This window comes from Chelonoidis abingdonii, chromosome 8 (assembly GCF_003597395.2).
Source record: "Chelonoidis abingdonii isolate Lonesome George chromosome 8, CheloAbing_2.0, whole genome shotgun sequence".
NCBI lineage: Eukaryota > Metazoa > Chordata > Testudines > Testudinidae > Chelonoidis > Chelonoidis abingdonii.
Genome location: NC_133776.1, coordinates 11456913 through 11477208, shown reverse-complemented (window position 1 = coordinate 11477208; position 20296 = coordinate 11456913). Strand labels below are relative to the sequence as shown.

The 20296-nt window shown below is 41.8% G+C and overlaps 1 protein-coding gene across 3 annotated transcripts in view; it reads right to left on the bottom strand.

Moving 5' to 3' along the window:
- PEX5L (peroxisomal biogenesis factor 5 like) overlaps positions 1–20296 on the bottom strand; it is a 161612-nt gene that overhangs the window by 38035 nt on the left and 103281 nt on the right. For 2 of the 3 annotated variants that reach the window (XM_032783817.2, XM_075068949.1), the window contains exons 2-4: positions 9543–9654; positions 4115–4324; positions 682–808 (exon numbers count right to left, since the gene is read on the bottom strand). In XM_032783817.2, coding sequence (XP_032639708.1) covers positions 682–808; positions 4115–4324; positions 9543–9654 — 449 coding nt within the window. The remainder of the gene's footprint in view (positions 1–681; positions 809–4114; positions 4325–9542; positions 9655–20296) is intronic. The other variant, XM_032783826.2, reaches the window with a different exon arrangement.

Here is a 20296-nt window from a genome sequence, read left to right as displayed (position 1 = left end):
TACGGTCCATGCTGGAGCTCTTTTTGGATTTGGGACTGCATCGCCACCCGTGCTGATCAGAGCTCCATGCTGGGCAAACAGGAAATGAAATTCAAAAGTTCGTAGGGCTTTTCCTGTCTACCTGGCCAGTGCATCCGAGTTCAGATTGCTTTCCAGAGTGGTCGCAGTGGTGCACTGTGGGATACCGCCCAGAGGCCAAAACCGTCAATTTGCGGCCACACTAACCCTAATACGACATGGCAATATCGATTTCAGCGCTACTCCCCTCATCAGGGAGGAGTACAGAAATCGGTTTAAAGAGCCCTTTATATCGATATAAAGGGCTTCGTTGTGTGGACGGGTGCAGGATTAAATTGGTTTAATGCTGCTAAATTCGGTTTAAACGCCTAGTGTAGATCAGGCCAGAGGCACAGAAAGCCACTGAGGGAGTCAAAGTGTGAGTAAGGATCAGGACTCCAGAGCACCAGGGTCCCAGTCCCTTACTCGGACCATGCCTCTCTCCCTTTGCCCCGTAGCCTAGTTTCCTTCCTCTCTAAGTTCTACAAGTGTTAATGCAGAAATGAAACACACTGGGCCAAATTCAGCTCTTGGGTGAGTGAGTGAACCTCAAGTGGAAATCTCTGAGCAAAGTTGGCAGTGATGTAAACAGTGGTGTAAAATTGGTGTGGGTGCATGATTTACCATAAAAGCTCTTTTGATGGAGCTCTAGATGATGAAGATTTTCGTTCTGTAGCTGAATGACCCTTGGTGTTCCTCTCTCCATGAAACTTCACTTCGTCCCATTTCTCGAGCTGTGTCTGAATATTTACTGGAAAAAAATAAATCTTTTAGGGAACTTAATTCAGAAAACGTTACGTCTACAGCTCCATGTAATGGTGGTGAGGAAACTGCACCTCTAAATCACTAAAATCCTATGTTTCTATGATGATTGGAAAGCATATGTTTTAGATGGGGCCCAATCCTTTAGGGCAGTTGAAATTCCTGGGAAAAATTGACATATCTGAGAACCAGCAATACCTAAATCTTGATTTTCATAGTCACTAAAATTTTAAGATCCTTCAGGAAATAAGTGGGAGTGTGCTTTAACTGAGTTATTTCTAAGGCTGCGATTCTTTCACGGAGGTTGCGGAGTCACGGATTCCATGACTTTCAGCGACCTTGGCGACTTCCACAGCAGCTAGTGTGGCTGAGTTTAGGGCCGCCGAAGCTGCTCGGGTGGCCCTCAGCTAGCCGCACCAACTGCTGCTGGAGTGACCCAGGGCCAGCTGCTCCTGCAGTCTCCAAACCCAGCTGACCCACCTACTGCTGCTCAGGAGACCCTAGGCAGCTGACTTCGGTAACCATGCAAGCAGCGGCTGGTTCGGCTGGTCCCAGGGACCGCCCAAGTAGCGGTCTTGGGGACAGCCCCAGGGAATGTCTGAGCAGTGGTCCTGGGGGCTGCTCCGGGGCCAGCTGGTCCAGCTGCTGCTCAGGTGGCCCCAGGTAGCTGGCTCCAGGGACCGCAGGAACAGCAGTTGGTATGGCTGGCTCCGGAAAGCACCCAAGCGATGGTCCTGGGGGTGCCCTGGGGACCTCCCAAGCAGCGGCAGTCCTGGGGTGGCTGGACATCATCTGGAGAGTGGTCCCTGGGAGTAGCAGCTGGGGGGCAGTAAACCCCCAGCATTGGAGCAGGGCCCCCCCCTAGAGCAGTGAGGCCCCAGAAGTAGAGATTTAGTCATGGATATTTTTGGTAAAAGTCACGGACAGGTCACGGATGGTGAATTTTTATTTATTGTCTGAGACCTGTCCATGACTTTCACTAAAAATACCCATGAGTCAATCTTAGCCTTAGTTATTTCAGTGTAAATTATATACATTCCAGGGATTGTGGCAGCTTCTTGGCTGTTTTGGTTATTTATAACCTGCAGATTGTGGGCCAGATTTTGAAAATCCAGCCTCCCTTTTAGCACCTGCAATTTATGGGTACAAATGGTTATGGAGGCAATTAAATTATTTAGTCACATGTCTGAACTGATTTTCAAGTTTATTAAGGTCCTCAGACATCCAGATAACAACTTGAACTAACCTAGACAAATTACAGGGGCATAAATAAAAAAAACAATAAAATGTAAGATTGGAGGCTCTTCAACATCAGGGTCTTTTAAAGATCTACCCTGATGGAAAGAAACCCTGTTATCTTCAGACAGATAACATTCCCCTTGTCAGTTTTCTCTTGCGGTTGGAAATGATTCAGGTTTGGGACAGTTTGGAAGGAAATGACCTGAATTTAACTTTAAAAAAATCATTATCCTGCCAAATGTTATCCAGTGATGAGATTTTTTGATATATGAATACTGTGCTTGGGCCAAGAATGGAACTCTCATTTTCCGCAGCTTTTCTGGGACTGATGTGTTTAGGCAAAGTAGGGTGACCTGACAGCAAATGCGAAAAATCTGGATGGGGGTGGAGGGTAATAGGAGCCTATATAAGAAAAAGACCCAAAAATCGGGAGTGTCCCTATAAAAGCAGGACATCTGGTCACCCTAAGGCAAAGCAGTGTGTTACAAGTACAGTTGGCATTTGTAATATCTGCTGATTTTAAAGGAAGGTCTAAAATGGGCCTGGCTGGTTTGAGAGCTGTGTCTTGCTCTAATTTCTAATAATACCTCCAGTGATGACCTGGTTGTTTTTAATGAGGATTTTTTTTTCCTAACTTCTATTCATCCATTTCCAAAACCTCTCTCGAGAGAATTCAGTGATCCAGGATGCACACTTATGGTTACTCTTTTGCACATACATTGACCCATTCTTAGGAGTGGCTTACATTACCCAGCACAGAAGAAGTATTTAAGATGATATTTTTAAAGACACTGCCCTCTTCTATCCTTTACCAGTATTTAACATGTATAGCTCCAGTCCTTCACCTGGATCTCTTTCCTCTTCAGTGTAACGTCTTTTCCACTGCACACACTAGTCTCTCTGTATATAATCCTGGGAGACAATACCTAGAATACTGTATTCAGTCTTGGGTAATTCGTTACCAGAAAAGAAGAGGGTGGGATTTTCAAAACTATCTAAGTGAGTTAGTGTTAACTAGGCACCTATCAATAGGAGTTAGGCACCTAACACTCATTCAGGTGCTTTTGAAGATCTCACCCAGAGACAATCTGGAAAGAGTTTTGAGAAAGTTGCCCCCCAGTGATTTTATTTAAGTTCTGAGAGCTTACCTCACAACAAGCATTGCTCACCATTTATAAGGTATTGGTTTATATTTAATTAAAACTTGGCATTTGTAAGCCTCTCTCTGGCAGCTACTCTCTCTTGTTGATTAAAAGCTAATACAAAATGTTTAATGAGAGAGAGTATGCCAGAGATGATGAATTACTTTCAAACCAAGCCAGCTTGGAAATGTTTTATCCTAATGGCCGTCTGATCAGCATTGCAAAATGAGTTTGTGGACAGAGCCCAGCTCCTAATAGATAAGTGTCCCGATCATAAAAGTGACCTCACAATTGACACCGAAGGTATATCTAAACTGCAGTTAAAAACCTGCGTCTGGCTTGTGCCAGCTGACTTGGGCTCATGGGGCTCAGGCTCAGGGGCTGTTTAATTGCGGTGTAGACGTTTGGGCTTGGGCTGGGGACTGGGCTCTAGGACCTGTGAGGTGGGAGGCTGCAGCCTTAGCTTGAATGTCTACACCTCAGTTAAACATCCCCTTATCCCGAGCCCCGCGAGCCTGAGTTGTCTGGCATGGGTCAGCTGCGGGTGTCCAACTGCAGTGTAGACATACCCTGAGTGGCACCTTGAAAAAGAATGATTGGTTTGATTTGCATTTAACAGCTCCCCTCCACTACAAAATCACTTTACCCTCTTACCAAGACATTCCATTGTACGGGCCAGCTTCTCCATTGCCCTGCACCCCGTGTAATCATTTACACCAGCGCATACTGAGAGTAAAGTGGGTATAAAATGCTACTAAATCACAATTTACTTGCACTGTGCAGTGGTGTAAATGTCTACAGAAGGTGCATGGCAATGAGAAGATGGCCTAAGGTGGTTTTTTCTGATAGCAGCAAGGAGCAATTGGTAAAGTTAAGCATGGCTGAGTGGCACTGATGAAATAACCAGCTCTTACCTAAATCTAATGATGATTTCTCTAGCACTCTCCCAGTCTGGACCTTCTGCTCAGCATCCACATTTATAAGGTCTGAGTTGTCTGTCTTCTTTCTGTGGGTTGAAGCCTTTAAGTTTTCACCTCTTGATGCATTCTCTGACTTCTTTGTCTTGCTTTGGGTTTGTAAGACAGGTTCACTCAGATCCAAGAGATCCAGACCGGTTGATAATACTATCAGAGATGCAAAATTTTAGAACTCAGTATTGAGCTCAGTTTTAATTTATTTGATTAGATTTTTCTTTTAAATTTGTTTTAATTGACTAAAGCAAAATTGAATTAAATTAAACACATTTGTATTTATCAGAGGGGTAGCCGTGTTAGTCTGGATCTGTAAAAGCAGCAGAGAATCCTGTGGCACCTTATAGACTAACAGACGTTTTGGAGCATGAGCTTTCGTGGGTGAATACCCACTTCGTCAGATGCATGTAGTGGAAATTTCCAGGGGCAGGTATATATATGCAAGCAAGCTAGAGATAATGAGGTTAGTTCAATCAGGGAGGATGAGGCCCTGTTCTAGCAGTTGAGGTGTGAAAACCAAGGGAGGAGAAACTGGTTCTGTAGTTGGCAAGCCATTCACAGTCTTTGTTTAATCCTGAGCTGATGGTGTCAAATTTGCAGATGAATTGAAGCTCAGCAGTTTCTCTTTGAAGTCTGGTCCTGAAGTTTTTTTGCTGCAGGATGGCCACCTTAAGGTCTGCTATAGTGTGGCCAGGGAGGTTGAAGTGTTCTCCTACAGGTTTTTGTATATTGCCATTCCTAATATCTGATTTGTGTCCATTTATCCTTTTCCGTAGAGACTGTCCAGTTTGGCCGATGTACGTAGCAGAGGGGCATTGCTGACATATGATGGCGTATATTACATTGGTGGACGTGCAGGTGAATGAACCAGTGATAACACTCTGAGACAATCCATGCTTGCCTTACTCATGCAGCTCATCCTAATGAGGTATCTGGGACTGTTCATATGGGTAAGTCAAGGAGGATTTGGCCATCCATATTTATAGTGTTTTAGGGAGGATATTTCAAAACTATCTGAGATTTGGATGCTCAGGTCCCACTAAATTTTAACAAGAGATTGGCATAGAAATCCTTTAGGCACTTCTGAAAATATCAGTCCAAAATGTGTTAAATACCATAATTAATTTTTTGGACACTGCAAGAAACACACACCAAGCTAAACTATTAATAATATTCTTATATAAAAATCACAGTTGTCTGAAATTTTTTTTACCTACTCATTGATACAAGTAACACATAAGATTATTTTAACAGACATTAAAAAACATTTCTCTCTCTTTTCCAGTTTTTTTAGTTGGTGTATTTGACAGCACTCTATTTATATTCAGTTGCATTGTTTTGCCTGTGGAGTCGGTCAATTTCCCCTTTTGTTTATGTGAATCTTCCACATAAGAGGTGAGAGATTTTTTTTTTTCAAAAATAGGTAAATGTGATTGTAAAGCAACAAAAACTGGCAGGGGTATTTTTAGGCAGGCATAGCACCTATAATTACTTTTTTTTTAAACGTATGCTGCCCCTTTAACTACCTGAAGTACCTACAGTCATTCCTCTAACCTATTTGTCTGTGCTAAAAGAAAAACTATTATTCAGTTTCATTTAATTCAATGTTCCATTTTCTATTGAAAGATGCATATTGCTTGGGTTACACATTAATTAGAACTAAAAATAATAATCCTCAGCTCTAATAAAGAAATTAGGGATTCTAACAATTTGAGTATGTGAATTTTAATCTTTCATTTCACTGAAATCTTGAAGCTACTAATTTTTATGTATTTTCCTGCAATTTAACTTTTTTTTAAAAAAACTGTTTTTATCAATTTAACAATTCCATGCAGATAAAATACATCTAACAACTGACATCAGTGCAAAAAGAAATACAACAATAAATCCTCTGTTTGCAGTAGAATAATGGGAAGGGACAGCATCATAAATCACTAAAAACCCAACATATCATGTGAAAGCAGTCCAATATTTTCAAAAAAAGTCTCAAAAGATGTTATCTGCAATTATAATTTAAATTGTTGACTACTTATTACATATTAAGCACCCTTTACTTTTCTTAGATGTAGAAGGATGATTTAAGCAGATATATTTCAGATTTCCAAAAGTCTATATGCTAAACTGACTACATTCAAGGTATCAGTTTTAATCCTCTAATTGCACATAACCAATTCCAAGGTTAAAGGAGGAAAGGAATAAACAAACAGCTTCCCAGAAGTTCACCAGGTGCATGAAAGCATGGGTTGATAATTGAAGACACTTATAGTTCCTACAGGTCAGAGTTGCTTCTGGTGTATATTTTACTGCTGTTGACCAAGGTTCTTTTGTTACACCTGTTAGTTGTCTGTAAATTTTCAGGCATTCCTTGTCTGTTGGCTTTGACACATTCGTGGAAGGCAACTCATGTTAGATCAGTTTCCCATTTGTCTCAAAATATTCATTAATTTATAGTCACTACTGTAGCATTCACTACCATGGTTTTCTACTGCCTCATACAGGGCAACACAGCACCTCCTATGTATACAACTCACTGCAACCATTATTATGTTGAAACTTGGGGTGGGGTTTCTGCCTTCTTGTTAACTGCATTTGTTTTTTTAGTAGTGACATTTGTACAAGCATGAGCTTAGATTTGGCTAATATTTTCTTGAGCATGTGTAAGAAACAGAAGTGTGGGTAGGCTGAGAAGTCAGCATGAATTACGTATGATCATCGTCAATATTTTCAAAGGCATTACAAGGACTTCAGAGATACCTCAGCTGAACCCCCTTCCTAATATGCAGAATCTCCTGCACAGCTTACTGGGCTTGGAAGGGTTCATATAGTCCAACAACACATGTTGCAGCATAGCTTTTTGGGGGGGATACGCATGATATGCTGTCTTAACCAGTGAATTAAGAGAGATTCTTTGTAATTTATTATGTTTGTACGTTACCTAGCATGGTAGGGCCCAAGCTGGTGGTGTCCTTTTAGTGCTAGAATTTTAAATAACGATCCTACCTTAATTCTGAATGTCCTTGCTTTTGATGACTTAGTTTCAGACTCAGCATTATTTCAGCAACCTGTACAATTCAGTTTTCCAAAGCCCAGGATGAAGTCTTAAGTTGTTGCTTTTTTATCTTCTAAGTCTTGATTCAGTGAATTTGGTTTTGACTTTGGAATTCTACAAGTATTTGGGGTATGGTGTGTTTGATATCATAACTGAGTAGGGAAGTACCAAATAAGGAAGGGGTGGGGTAATGAAAACAAGAAATATCTTGGAAGAAGCCAAACATTCATTGCTGGTGACTGGTTGAGGGAATCTGACATGATGAAAGAGGAGGTGTAGTCCTACAGTGGCCTACTCTTATGGTGCATTAGTGTAATATCGCTCCCAGTCCTATTTATAGTGAGTATTTTTTCCCCTCACAGCTCTGAAGCTGTGAAAACATACTGAAGCAAATTGTCAGCCTAGTTAGCATATAATACATGTACAGTTGTGTGCCTAATCTGTATGCACATTTGCCCTCATTGCCTTTGAAAATTAAGTAACTGCTAACACAAATATATCAGGTACCTGATTTAGGCATACAGATGCAGTATTGCGCACACAAATTATGTGCATGTTTTACTTGGCAACTGGCAAGTGCCATCTGTCTGAAACTCTTTCTCAATGTGAAAAATTTATTCATAAGTGGTATCCAAAGCAAGATGTATGAACACAAATTAGAATTCGCCACTTGGTCATTACAATGGCTTGTAATAAGGCAAGCTGTTTTATGAAATATTTATAAAATATGGTAGTTGTGTTGACTACATTGTCCCTCAGCTGATCAATTCATTTACTTTGATTAGCCTTTGTACACTGCAAGTGGCATATTACCTCTGAACATACCACTGAACAGCAACACTAAAATCTTAAAAACCAATCTTGGAAGACAGTATACTTTTTTAAATTTTGAGTGCTTTCAGGATCACCATGTCATTTTTATTACTTGCTCTATCTTATTGAAACACAAGGCAAATAAGAAATTTATTACATTTTTCAATAGCAAAGCTCCTGAGCTCAGCTGCAGGTTTTCTCTTCTTTTCCCAGTGGGAAGGGGATAGCATTTTAGTATCTCTTTTTTCTCTCCCCAAGTTTTCAATAAAGCAAGTTTGTAAGTAATAAACCATTAGTGCCAGGAAGACCAGTGTGGTTATGACAAGCAGAAATGGAGTAATATTTGGCTCATGTTTTTCATAAAGGAACTTTTTTCATTTACAGAAATGCCTAATGCTCCATTGTGTCCCATAAAGTAGGGAAGTAAAACCCTGTTCTATAATTTAGATCAGTGTAAATGCTAGGGTAAGAAAAAATGTGCAAGAAGAGGTTTCAATGATAATGAGCCTTTGAAACAAGCTTGGCAGTAGTTGCATTGGTATTAGAATACTGTTCATCAGGAGTTTTGCCACTATTTAGATGAACATATATGTATTTTTGTCATTAACTGAAATTCACTCAAGCCTAGCATAATTTTGTGGGGGTGTGATGGCCACCATCTAGGCATGAAATGCTACAGCTTGAACTAGGACAGTAACAGACTCATATCTTCCCTGCAGTGGTTTGAGCACTGGCCTGCTAAACCCAGGTTGTGAGTTCAATCCTTGAGGGGACCATTTAGGGCACTGGGGTAAAAATCTGGGGATTGGTCCTGCTTTGAGCAGGGGTTGGACTAGATGACCTCCTGAGATCCCTTCCAACCCTGATATTCTATGATTAGACAAAGGGGCATCTGTAACATACACTCACCAATGGGGTTACAAAGGCACTCTGTACTTGGGAAGATCTTACTTCAGAACTGGAATGGCCATGTTCATTACAAAAGCCCAGTGGTGAAGACTGCACTGTAGACTAAATGAACTTTATAGAAGTAAGACAAGCCCATGAACCATTACTTAAGCCTTTATCAAAAACCATTATCCAAACGTAGGAAGTTTTGATAAAACAAGAACTAGATGCAACCCCCCTATGGTTAAGTTTTTGCAAAAGAACAGCCAGGCTGAGGAGTTACCAAACCAAAATCACTTTCCCAATGGACTAAAATCAAAGCTGCATATCTCAACCCCTAACTCTGAAGTTCTGGTATAATTTGAGACCTGGATCCTAACAACCCCAGGTTTAAGTTTTGATTTTACAAAACCAAAGCGTGACCAACAAAGTTTTGCTACTCCCAGATTAATCCATTTGTAATTTACTACCAACTCAGTTTTGTAAAAATAATTAATAATGAATCTTGTTTGATTTAAAAATAAGAAACTAATATGTTATCTGGCAAAAAGTACAATAATTAAGCTAAAATTAAAATTAATTATCTTCCTTTAATGAGGGATGATAAAGAAAATTAATTACCAGCTGTATTTGATGTTACTGGCCTGGCAATGGCTTCTGGTTTAGTTTCACAGAGAAAGTCATCAATGGAGGGACTCAAGAGGGGTCTGCTTTCTTGTTGCTCATTCACCAGCTGGCAACAGAAAAACACAAGGGTCAAAGAACTTTGTTGAGATGCAAAATCTAAAGAAATTAAATTCATCCTTACAACAGAATGTGGCTAGTTTCTGCTTGTGGGAGAAGAGAGACTCCAGTGATTGTCACCTTTTTCTAAGCTACAGGCAGCTTTGGGTTTAAACATAGACTTTTAATGGCTCTTTCTGAACGTCTTAAAATTATGCTTAAATTTCATAAGCCATATGTCTTGGTAAAGTACCAAGATGGTTCTTCTATAGCAATTGTTACATGCTATTGATTATAGGCCTAATTAATGAGTGCTTGGTGGCATGAATGCATGAATTTCACCTTTTATATCATCAGGGTGGGAATGACAAGTCAATGTTTATTCATTGTGGTACATGGGAGGCACCATTTTCCCACTAATAACTCACACATGCTGAACTTTAATATGATTTATATTAGAAAATATGCATTAGCCCCTTCAATGTAACCTGTTACGTGAGACACTTCTGTGGAATGCAAGAACATATTAATGACCTAGAGCAAACTCTGGGGAGTTTATGAACCTTTTGAATTGGTTTTTGGCTGTGTAGGGATTATGAATCTACTCTGCATTTTGAACTGTTTACTCCTGTAATTTTCATTGCATGAGTCTGGTGTTTTTTTAAGGAAGATTCAATTCAGATTTTCTGTCAGCTAAAGGCAAACCTGTGCTACTGCACAAATTAGGGATAAAAGAATTCAATTATTGTCCCTGTGCTGCAGCTGACTCTCTGCTATTCTCTTTGCAGCATCAGGGCCTCTGCAGACACAACTGGGTGCCCTTTGATGGTACGGTTTGACTTTATTTTATCGTTAAGAATGTTTTTTCCTCTGTTCCTATTATCTCAGTCTCTTTCTTCCCCATTTTCACCCTTGCTTTCACACACACCCCTTCCTCTCTCCCTCTTCTATTCTCCCTTTTTCAAAAGTTTGTATTAAGTGGCACATTACCTCACAATATTTTTAACATGAGATGAACTTTCAAGCCCAGGATGTTTGAATGGTTCAGAACTGGCTAAAAGGCATTTTCTCATTCTTGTAGTGTATGACCTCTGTCAACAGCCGCACTGAACATTAGTGACTATTAAATAATGTATAAAAAACCCTCTGATGTGTGTCAGCACTTACCCGGACAACAGAATCTCAAATTATTAAGAGTAGCAGAACCACACAGCTTCACTGTTCTTATAAGGCTTGATTCTACACTCCTAAAGTGCTCAGCAGTTTGCAAGACACAGTACTTCACAAAGGTGGGAGATGATGAGATATGGGGGAGCATGTCTGTTTCTGTGAAGAGTAGAATTTTCAAACTGGCCCCCACGTGTGAGCATGTATGTTTGGCGTGTGCACCCACTCATATGATCAGGAACCTACATTTGTGCACTCGAAGTAGACGTACACAATGAAAGAGGTTAGTGAGATGAGTGTCCAATTTGTGTGTGTCAATGGGTGCATGGCGAAATTTAGATGCTGGTTTGAAGATCTGGCAATCACAGATTCCCATGCACTAGAATCCTGATATTTGTATAGCCAAATTACAAGTGCACCTTACAAGAGAATTAATCATATGGTTTTCATCAATGTTTTCCAAATTATTCACTCAATGGAATTTAGGGATCAAAGTCTAATGACACATTCTTCTTTTTTGAACACACATACATGTAATTTCCTAATTTAGGTGAATGTCTGCACTTGATCTGGAAACTGCATTTATTCCAGATGCTGATCTTTGATCTTCATTACTGGTGGATCTGTTCGTACACATATTTTTCTAGAGCTACATTTCTAGCAAATATTGGTGGTGTGCCAGACATATCTCTATATAACTGCATGTTCTACTTATATGATTTTAAGTTTACCAGGTATAACACACTCCTAGTCATTTCTAGTGGGGGGGAAACCAGCTTGCATGCTGTGAATATTTTAAGGCTCTCCTTCCTCTTTTTAATGATTTAACAGCCCCCAGAAATCATCTGTCATTATCATCAACAAGGTTTCTGTCCTTTCTTCCCTCTTGAATTTATGGATTCCATTGTAGGATCCAGCATGACCAAGAGCTTTTCTGCAGAGCTTTTGCAATGCTGAAGAAATGTGCCCTGGTGAACAAAAAGCCCAAACCAGAAGATTGTCAGAGCTCCCAGGTCAATGGGATCTTCCAAGGTGTATTTGTGATATGCTAGGTTTCTCAGAAAAGTCCTATAGAATTTGATAGGAATGAAACCATAGGTTTCTAAAAAATCTATAGGATTTAATAGTAAATGCTAATATTTCTGTAATTTTGTAAACCATGCTATAGAATAGGATTATAATACACCATTAAATTATATAGGATGGTTTAAAATATTATTACATTCTCTGGAACTTTATCTTTAAGGGAAATATGGAAGTTGGGGGTGGGGAAGGAAGGGGCTATTGATAGTCATGGGAATGGAGAGAGTCAAAATTGCCAGTTGGAAGGGGTTGATAGGAGAGGAGCTTAATGCTGAGAAGCTGGGAAGGAAGGATGGCAGTGGAAATTTGGGGAAACAGCTATGGCAATGTTGAGAATCAGAATACGGAGAAAAGAGAGGATTCTAATCCAAATGGATCTGTGTCTCTCAAAAGGTTCAGGTGTGGTTTGGGGATGATTAAGAGTTGAGACATATTGTTCCCTCTCCCCCACCCCTCCAGGTGGCTAGTTGCCACATTTCAAGTCATTTCTTTGTTGTTCTTACAACAAGGCAACTGTCATTCACTTGGATGATATTAGTGATGTGATAGAGGGGCAGCTCAGAAGCTCCTTGTTAAAATTCTGCTACCAAAAAGAAGGAAGACTGAGGATTAGCTCTCCTACCACTGTCCTCTGCAATTAGTATATTTCCAGCAAATGCACTTGATCTGTTTGCCAAGTCATGTTGCCTCTCTCCTGAGTTTTGGGCATTTAGTTGGAAAAACAAATAGATCCCTCATCCATACACTGATTTCCTTAAGGGTTAAAATCTTGTGGGAGCTCCTTATAATAAAGGCTGCTCACTGGATCAACCCTCAGCTGAAAGATCTGGGCTCAAAACAGTCTAGGTAACACAATCATGATAAGTGTCTACTAATTCTTGCAGCTTAATAAACACAGCCTACATATGGCCCAGTAATACAACATATCAGCAACACAGCAATTATTAAGCAGTGGGGAAGGTATTTCATGACACATCAGACTCTTCAACTATATGGAATCCCACATGCTGACTCTTTTGCCCTTGATAAGCTGGTATAGGAGTAGACTTCTGAGATGTATGCCATGCAAATTGGTAAGGCCCGCTCTCTCTCATTTTGTTTATATAATTTGCATTCCATTACTGCCACTTGTGTTGGGCCAAATTCATGCCTGATCTAATTCCACTGACTTCAGAGTTACATCAGTGTTCTGAAATGTTCATATCCATAGTTTAGTATTAATGATGATTTATGGTTCACAGGCACCTTCCATCTGAGGTTCTCAGAATACTTTAATGAACTAAGCCTCATAACACCACTGAGGCAGAGCTAGAGAAGTATTTCCCTCACAATAGATAGCTGAGAAAAGTGAGGAAAAGATAAATTAAGTGAGTTGACCAAGGTCATGCAATAATTTATGTGGCAGAACAGAAAGTATAACGCAGATCTTCTGAATTCCTTTCCTATGCTTCAATAACTAGACAACAGACTCTTATTATACTGTAGTATTATAGGATAATAGGGGACAGTATAATACACTCCATTATTATGTATTTGCCAGTAATGCAAAAACTACAATTATTGATTACACACTGCTCTTTAATTGATTTATGAATCCTAACTCAGCTAGTGGGTGCCACAAATTCACAGCGTCCTGACAGCTACATTTTGCTTTCCAAAATCTCATTTAACTGAAACATAGTCTCAGTTGAAAGATGTCTCCAAACTTGTCTAGTATGCTACTTCCTTATTGACTTCACATCTGAGGAGGCTCCATGATAACATAAAATATTCCTTCTAAATTGAAATGAATTTCATGCACATTTATCTGACTTATGCTATCAGACACTAGACTAGAAAAACATGTGTTTTCCCCCCACAAGGAATTCTTTTCTCCAAAACGTGCTTGTTTTTGTTATTCCACTGTCATAATAATTACTGAGGGTGTGGGTATTCATATTTTTGGGAAGATAATGAGTGGCACAAATATCTGTCTGGAGGCAGACATCAGTCCCTCTAATGTACTGTACAACTTATCTGTAGCTCTGATCGGAAATGAGAAATTAGTCCTTTGTAAAGAGAGTCTAGGCTCCTGATGTGGCGTTTTTGCCTTTCTCTGTTCCATTATGTACTGGTGAATGTATACGCCCCCATTCAGCATACAACATATGCTGTTTCATAGTGCACAGGTGGAATCCACTGGTTTCCATTTTACGACTCACTATCATTTGCCACATTCAGATACTCTTGCCAATCTTGCTATACTAACTGCCATAATGTCCAGCAGGACTCTGGCTTGTGGGGCTTGGAGAACTGCTATGGTTTGTGCCATCATTCCCATCTGCAAGTATACAGTAATATTTTATATAGCTACCTAGTGCTTTGATTGAATTTACTGGTTTTCTGTCACTTGTCAAGAAGCGATAGTGCTCCTTGAGTCTAGACTCTCTTGCTTCCTGACTTCCTATATTTTCCCCTCTGATCACTTTCTTCACCCTTAACTTCAACTTTACTCTCTCTGACCTAGGGACAACTTGGTGCCACCTGGCAGAGGGCATGGGGTGCATAGGGTTGTACAGGGATCCCTTGGGTCAGATATATGCATAATAGTTCACCAAAGGGTGGTATGTCAAGTCTCTACTGAGAGCCAGTAGCCCACTTACTCATAGACTCATAGGTCAGAAAGGACCAATATGATCATCTAGTCTGACCTCCTGCACAAAGCAGGCCAGAGAACCCTACCCATCCACTTTTATAACAACCCCTAACCCATGACTGAGTTATTGAAATCCTCAAAATTGTGGTTTGAAGACCTCAAGCTGCAGAGAATCCACCAGCAAGCGACCCATGCCCCACGCTGCAGAGGAAGGCGAAAAACCTCCAGGGCCCTGCCAATCCGCCCTGGAGGAAAATTCCTTCCCGACCCCAAATATGGCGATCAGCTAAACCCTGAGCATGTGGGCAAGACTCACCAGCCAGCACCCAGGAAAGAATTCTCTGCAGTAACTCAGTTCCCATCCCATCCAACATCCCCTCACAGACCATTGAGCAGACTTATCTGCTGATAATCCAAGATCAATTGCCCAAATTAAACTATCCCATCATAACATCCCCTCCATATACTTATCAAGCTTAGTCTTAAAGCCAGATAAGTCTTTTGCCCCCACTACTTCCCTCGGAAGGCTGTTCCAGAACTTCACTCCCCTAATGGTTAGAAACCTTCGTCTAATTTCAAGTCTAAACTTCCTAATATCCAGTTTGTACCCATTTGTCCTTGTGCCTACATTAGTACTAAACTTAAATAATTCCTCTCCCTCCCTAACGTTAATCCCCTGATATATTTATATAGAGCAAGCATATCCCCCCGGAGCCTTCTTTTGGCCAGGCTAACAAGCCAAGCTCTTTGAGTCTCCTTTCATAAGGCAGGTTTTCCATTCCTCGGATCATCCTAGTAGCCCGTCTCTGAACCTGTTCCAGTTTGAATTCATCCTTCTTAAACATGGGACACCAGAACTGCACACAATATTCCAGGTGGGGTCTCACCAGCGCCTTATATAACGGTACTAACACCTCCTTATCCTTGCTGGAAATACCTCGCCTGATGCATCCTAAAACCGCATTTGCTTTTTTAACAGCCATATCACATTGGCGGCTCATAGTCATCCTGCTATCAACCAATACCCCAAGGTCCTTCTCCTCCTCTGTCGCTTCCAACTGATGCGTCCCAATGTATATCTAAAATTCTTATTATTAATCCCTAAGTGCATGACCTTGCACTTTTCACTATTATATTTCATCCTATTACTATTACTCCAGTTTACAAGGTGGTCCAGATCTTCCTGAATAGTATCCGGTCCTTCTCCGTGTTAGCAATACCCCCAGCTTTGTGTCATCCGCAAACTTTATTAGCACATTCCCGCTCTTTGTGCCAAGGTCAGTAATAAAAAGGTTAAATAAGATCGGTCCCAAAACCGATCCTTGAGGGACTCCACTAGTAACCTCCTTCCAGCCTGACAGTTTCACCCTTCAGTACGACCCGCTGGAGTCTCCCCTTTAACCAGTTCCTTATCCACCTTACAACTTTCATATTCATCCCCATCTTTTCCAATTTAACTAACAGTTCCCCATGCGGAACCGTGTCAAACGCCTTACTGAAATCGAGGTAAATTAGATCTACCGCATTTCCTTTGTCTAAGTAATCCGTCACCTTCTCAAAGAAGGAGATCAGGTTGGTTTGGCACGATCTACCTTTAGTAAATCCATGTTGCAATTCGTCCCAATTACCATTGACCTCAATGTCCTTAACTACTTTCTCCTTAAAATTTTTTCCAAGACCTTACATACTACAGACGTCAAGCTAACAGGCCTATAGTTACCCGGATCACTTTTTTTCCCTTTCTTAAAAATAGGAACTACGTTAGCAATTCTCCAGTCGTACGGTACAACCCCCGAGTTTACCGATTGCTTAAAAATTCTCGCTAACGGGCTCGCAATTTCACGCGCCAGTTCCTTTAATATCCTCGGATGGAGATTGTCCGGGCCTCCGATTTTGTCCCATTAAGCTGTTCAAGTTTGGCCTCTACCTCAGATGCGGTATATCCACCTCCATATCCTCATTCCCGTTTATCATCCCTCCATCATCCCTAAACTCCTCACTAGTCTTATTAAAGACTGAGGCAAAGTACTTATTTAGATATTGGGCCATGCCTAGGTTATCCTTAACCTCCGTTCCATCCTCAGTGTATAGCGGCCCCACTTCTTCTTTCTTTGTTTTCTTCTTATTTATGTGGCTGTAGAACCTTTTACTATTGGTTTTGATTCCCTTTGCAAGGTCCAGTTCTACGTGGCTTTTTAGCCTTCCTCACTTTATCCCTACATGTTCTGACCTCACTAAGGTAGCTTCCCTTGCTAATCCCGCCTTTCTTCCACTCCCTGTAAGCTTTCTGCTTTTTCCTAATCCCCTCTCTGAGATGCTTGCTCATCCAGCTTGGCCTACAACTCCTGCCCATGGTTTTTTTCCCCTTTCTTGGGATGCAGGCTTCCGACAGTTTCCGCAGCTGCGCGACTTAAAGTAATTCCAGGCCTCCTCCGCATTTAAATCCACAAGTTCCTCCGTCCAATCCACTTCCCTAACTAATTTCCTTAACTCTTTAAAATTAGCCCTCTTGAGAAGTCAAAAACCCTAATCCCAGATCTACGTTTGTTTATCCTTCCATCTAGTTTGAACTGAATCAGCTCATGATCACTCGAACCAAGGTTGTCCCCTACCACCATTTCTTCTACGAGGTCCTCACTGCTCACCAAAACCAAATCTAAAATGGCATCCCCTCTCGTCGGTACTTCAACTACTTGATGAAGAAATCCATCCGCTATCACATCCAGAAAAATCTGACCCCTATTTCTTGCAAGCACTCGTCCTCCAGTCTATATCTGGGAAGTTGAAGTCTCCCATGATCACACATTTCCCCTTAGTGTTACTTCATTAAAGACATTAAAGAGGTCTCTATCCATATCCAAATCAGATCCCGGCGGTCTGTAGCACACCCCAAGCACTATCTCAGGGGAAGCTCTAGTAGCTTTTTTACCAGTGTGATTTTTGCCCAGACAGACTCTGTCTTATCCATTCCATCACTTCTTATTTCATTACAGTTAACCTCATCATTGATGTACAATGCTACTCCACCACCTTGCCTTTCTTCCTGTCTTTTCTAAACAGCACATAGCCTTCAATACCTGTACTCCAGTCATGAGTACTATTCCACCAGGTTTCTGTTATCCCTATAATATCCGGTTTCACTTCCTGCACCAGTAGCTCCAGTTCCTCCATCTTGTTACCTAGGCTCCTCGCATTAGTGTACAGACATTTTAATTTTTGGCGTTTGGCGTCAGTGACATTCTTTACCCCATTGTGCACAGACCTTCTACCACCAGCATCACCCGTTAGTCTAGTTTCTACTCTCCGCTTTTCTCCTTGGGTCAATTCTTCGGTCCACAAGCGTATCCCCTCTCACTTTGTTTACTTCCCTCTCCAGGTTAAATTCCGGCGTGGAGATCTCCTGAACATCTCCCAACCATCTCCCCCAACTTCCTAGTTTAAAGCTCTCTTAATGAGGTCGGCGAGCCTCCATCCTAGAAGTCTATTTCCTCCTTTACTTAGATGAAGTCCATCCGAGAGAACAGTTGTCTGTCCGTAAATGCTTCCCAATGACCGTACATCCCAAAGCCCTCCTTATAGCACCACTGCCTGAGCCATCTGTTAATCGTCATAATCTTGTCGCTCCTTCGTCGCCCCGCTCTAGGAACCGGCAGATCCCACTGAAGATCACCTGAGCCTCGATTTCCTTGAGCGTCTTCCCCAGTCTGGCATAGTCCTCCTTGATACAGTCCAGCGAGTAACTAGCCGTATCATTCGTTCCCACATGAAGGACAATCAACGGATTCTTTCCCGCTCCCGCTAGGATCCTTTTCAGCCTCAGGTCCACATCCTGTATCTTAGCACCGGCAGACAGCACACCCTTCTGTTCTCCCGATCAGGTCTAGTTACAGGCCTGTCTATTCTTCTCAGTAAGAGTCTCCAATCACGTAGACTTGCCTTTTCTGGCGACAGTGTGATTCTCCGGTCTATCCCCTGCACCCAGCTGGCCGCAAGTCCTCTCGATTCGTATTCGCCCTTGCAATCCTCCTAGGGCTCATACTTGGTGTCGCCTCCATTGACTCCTCCCTCCTTCTGCAGGACTAGCTGCTCGTCTCTTTTTCCTTGCCCTCTCTCCTTCAGCGAGCACCAGCTGAGCTCCATCTTCATTTTCCAACCAAGCAAACCTGTTCTGAGTTCTATTTCTCCGTCGCTGGCCCGTCTTTTCCTCTGCCTGGTTCTCCTAGTCACATGCTTCCACCGTCCACTTTCCTCACCCAGCAGCCCCTCCTCAGAATTCTTTGGTCCTGCTTCCATCTGCAACGTCTGAGCTTATCCCCTGTGCCTCATCATGTCTGTGTTCCATCATCTGCTCAAACCCCCTTCTAAACTCAGCCAGAGTTTCCACCTGCATCTCCAGTCCTCTTATCTTTTTTTCCAGCAGCTCTATCAGGTGGCACTTCATGCAGACATAACTCCTTTCAGGTGCCCCCTCCAGGACCATGTACATGCCACAGCTTCCACATCCGGTCATCCTCATTGTGTCTTTACCTGCTGCCTCTGTCTCAATCATGGCCTTCCACCTCTGTGCCTGGCAGTCCAAGCCTCACACTGCCTGAGCCAGTGCCTCACACCGCACCACAGGCCCCCAACAAGCACTGGGCTGCTGGCAGACCCCTGCCCCTTCCCTTTCCTGGCTTGTTGGTTCCTCTGTTGTGGTCTCCTCTGGAACCTCCCCCTGGAAACTCCCACTGAAACTCCCCTGTTAGCAGCTCTGTTTGCTGGCTCCTGTGCCACTGCAGCTGTCTGTCATCGTAATCATTGCAAAATGTATATGCAGGTAATATTTAAGAGTTGTGTCTCTATACTGATATAGGTTCTTAAGGTCTTGGAGTTGACAGGTCACCAGGATGTGATGTGCTTCAGAAAAATTCCTTTTACCTATCTCCCTGTCTGGCTATTTGTGTATTGCATGTCTCACAATGTATGCCTATTTGCAAAGATAGCCAAGGCTAAATAAGAGACTGAGAAGTCTACAAGAAAGAGAATCTACACGATGAAACAAACAGTAGGAGGTGATCTGTTTATGAATAAAGACATATATCTGGTATATCTTGGGGTACAAGAAAACACACAGGATCCTTCACGTAGGAGGCAACTGACACTTGCTTGTCTCATTAAGATTGTCACAGCCAACCTGGCTGTGAAGCATAGCAAGAATTTTGGATAAGCAATATTCTGATGTCTGCTAGAGTATCTGCTTAATTAAGTCTAGGCACTAGAATGCATGTTATAATTTTTTTATATGTTACCGTTTGTTTCCAATGCTTCTACTTGGTACCACTTGAATCTCTGTTTTGTTAAATAAACAAATATGTTTATAGTGAAACTAAATATAAGTGCTGTGTGTTACGTGGAGCGGTGACCTGAAGTGGAACTGGTAAGCTGTGGTATACTGTTTCTTTGGAAGCAGTGAATCTGGAAGCAGTGAATCTGTGAATACTGCAAGTGTCCTGTGGACCAGGTTGATGCTTGGATGGCTCGAGGGTTCGGCTGTGCCAAACTGCAGAGTAACAGTGGGGTCTGAGATTCTTACTGGAGAGTGTTTGTGTTGCCAGTGGCGGGTGAAGCTGAGGAACTGACTGATGGTAGGCACAGACAAGGCTTCCTCATGCTAAGGGCAGGCAGCAGTGAGGTGCCTCTCAACCCTGGGAAGTGACACACTCTCCTTGTACCATATTTCCCTGCAATTACTCCTCCTTGCCAACGGGAGCTGCTTTGGGCTGTGGTT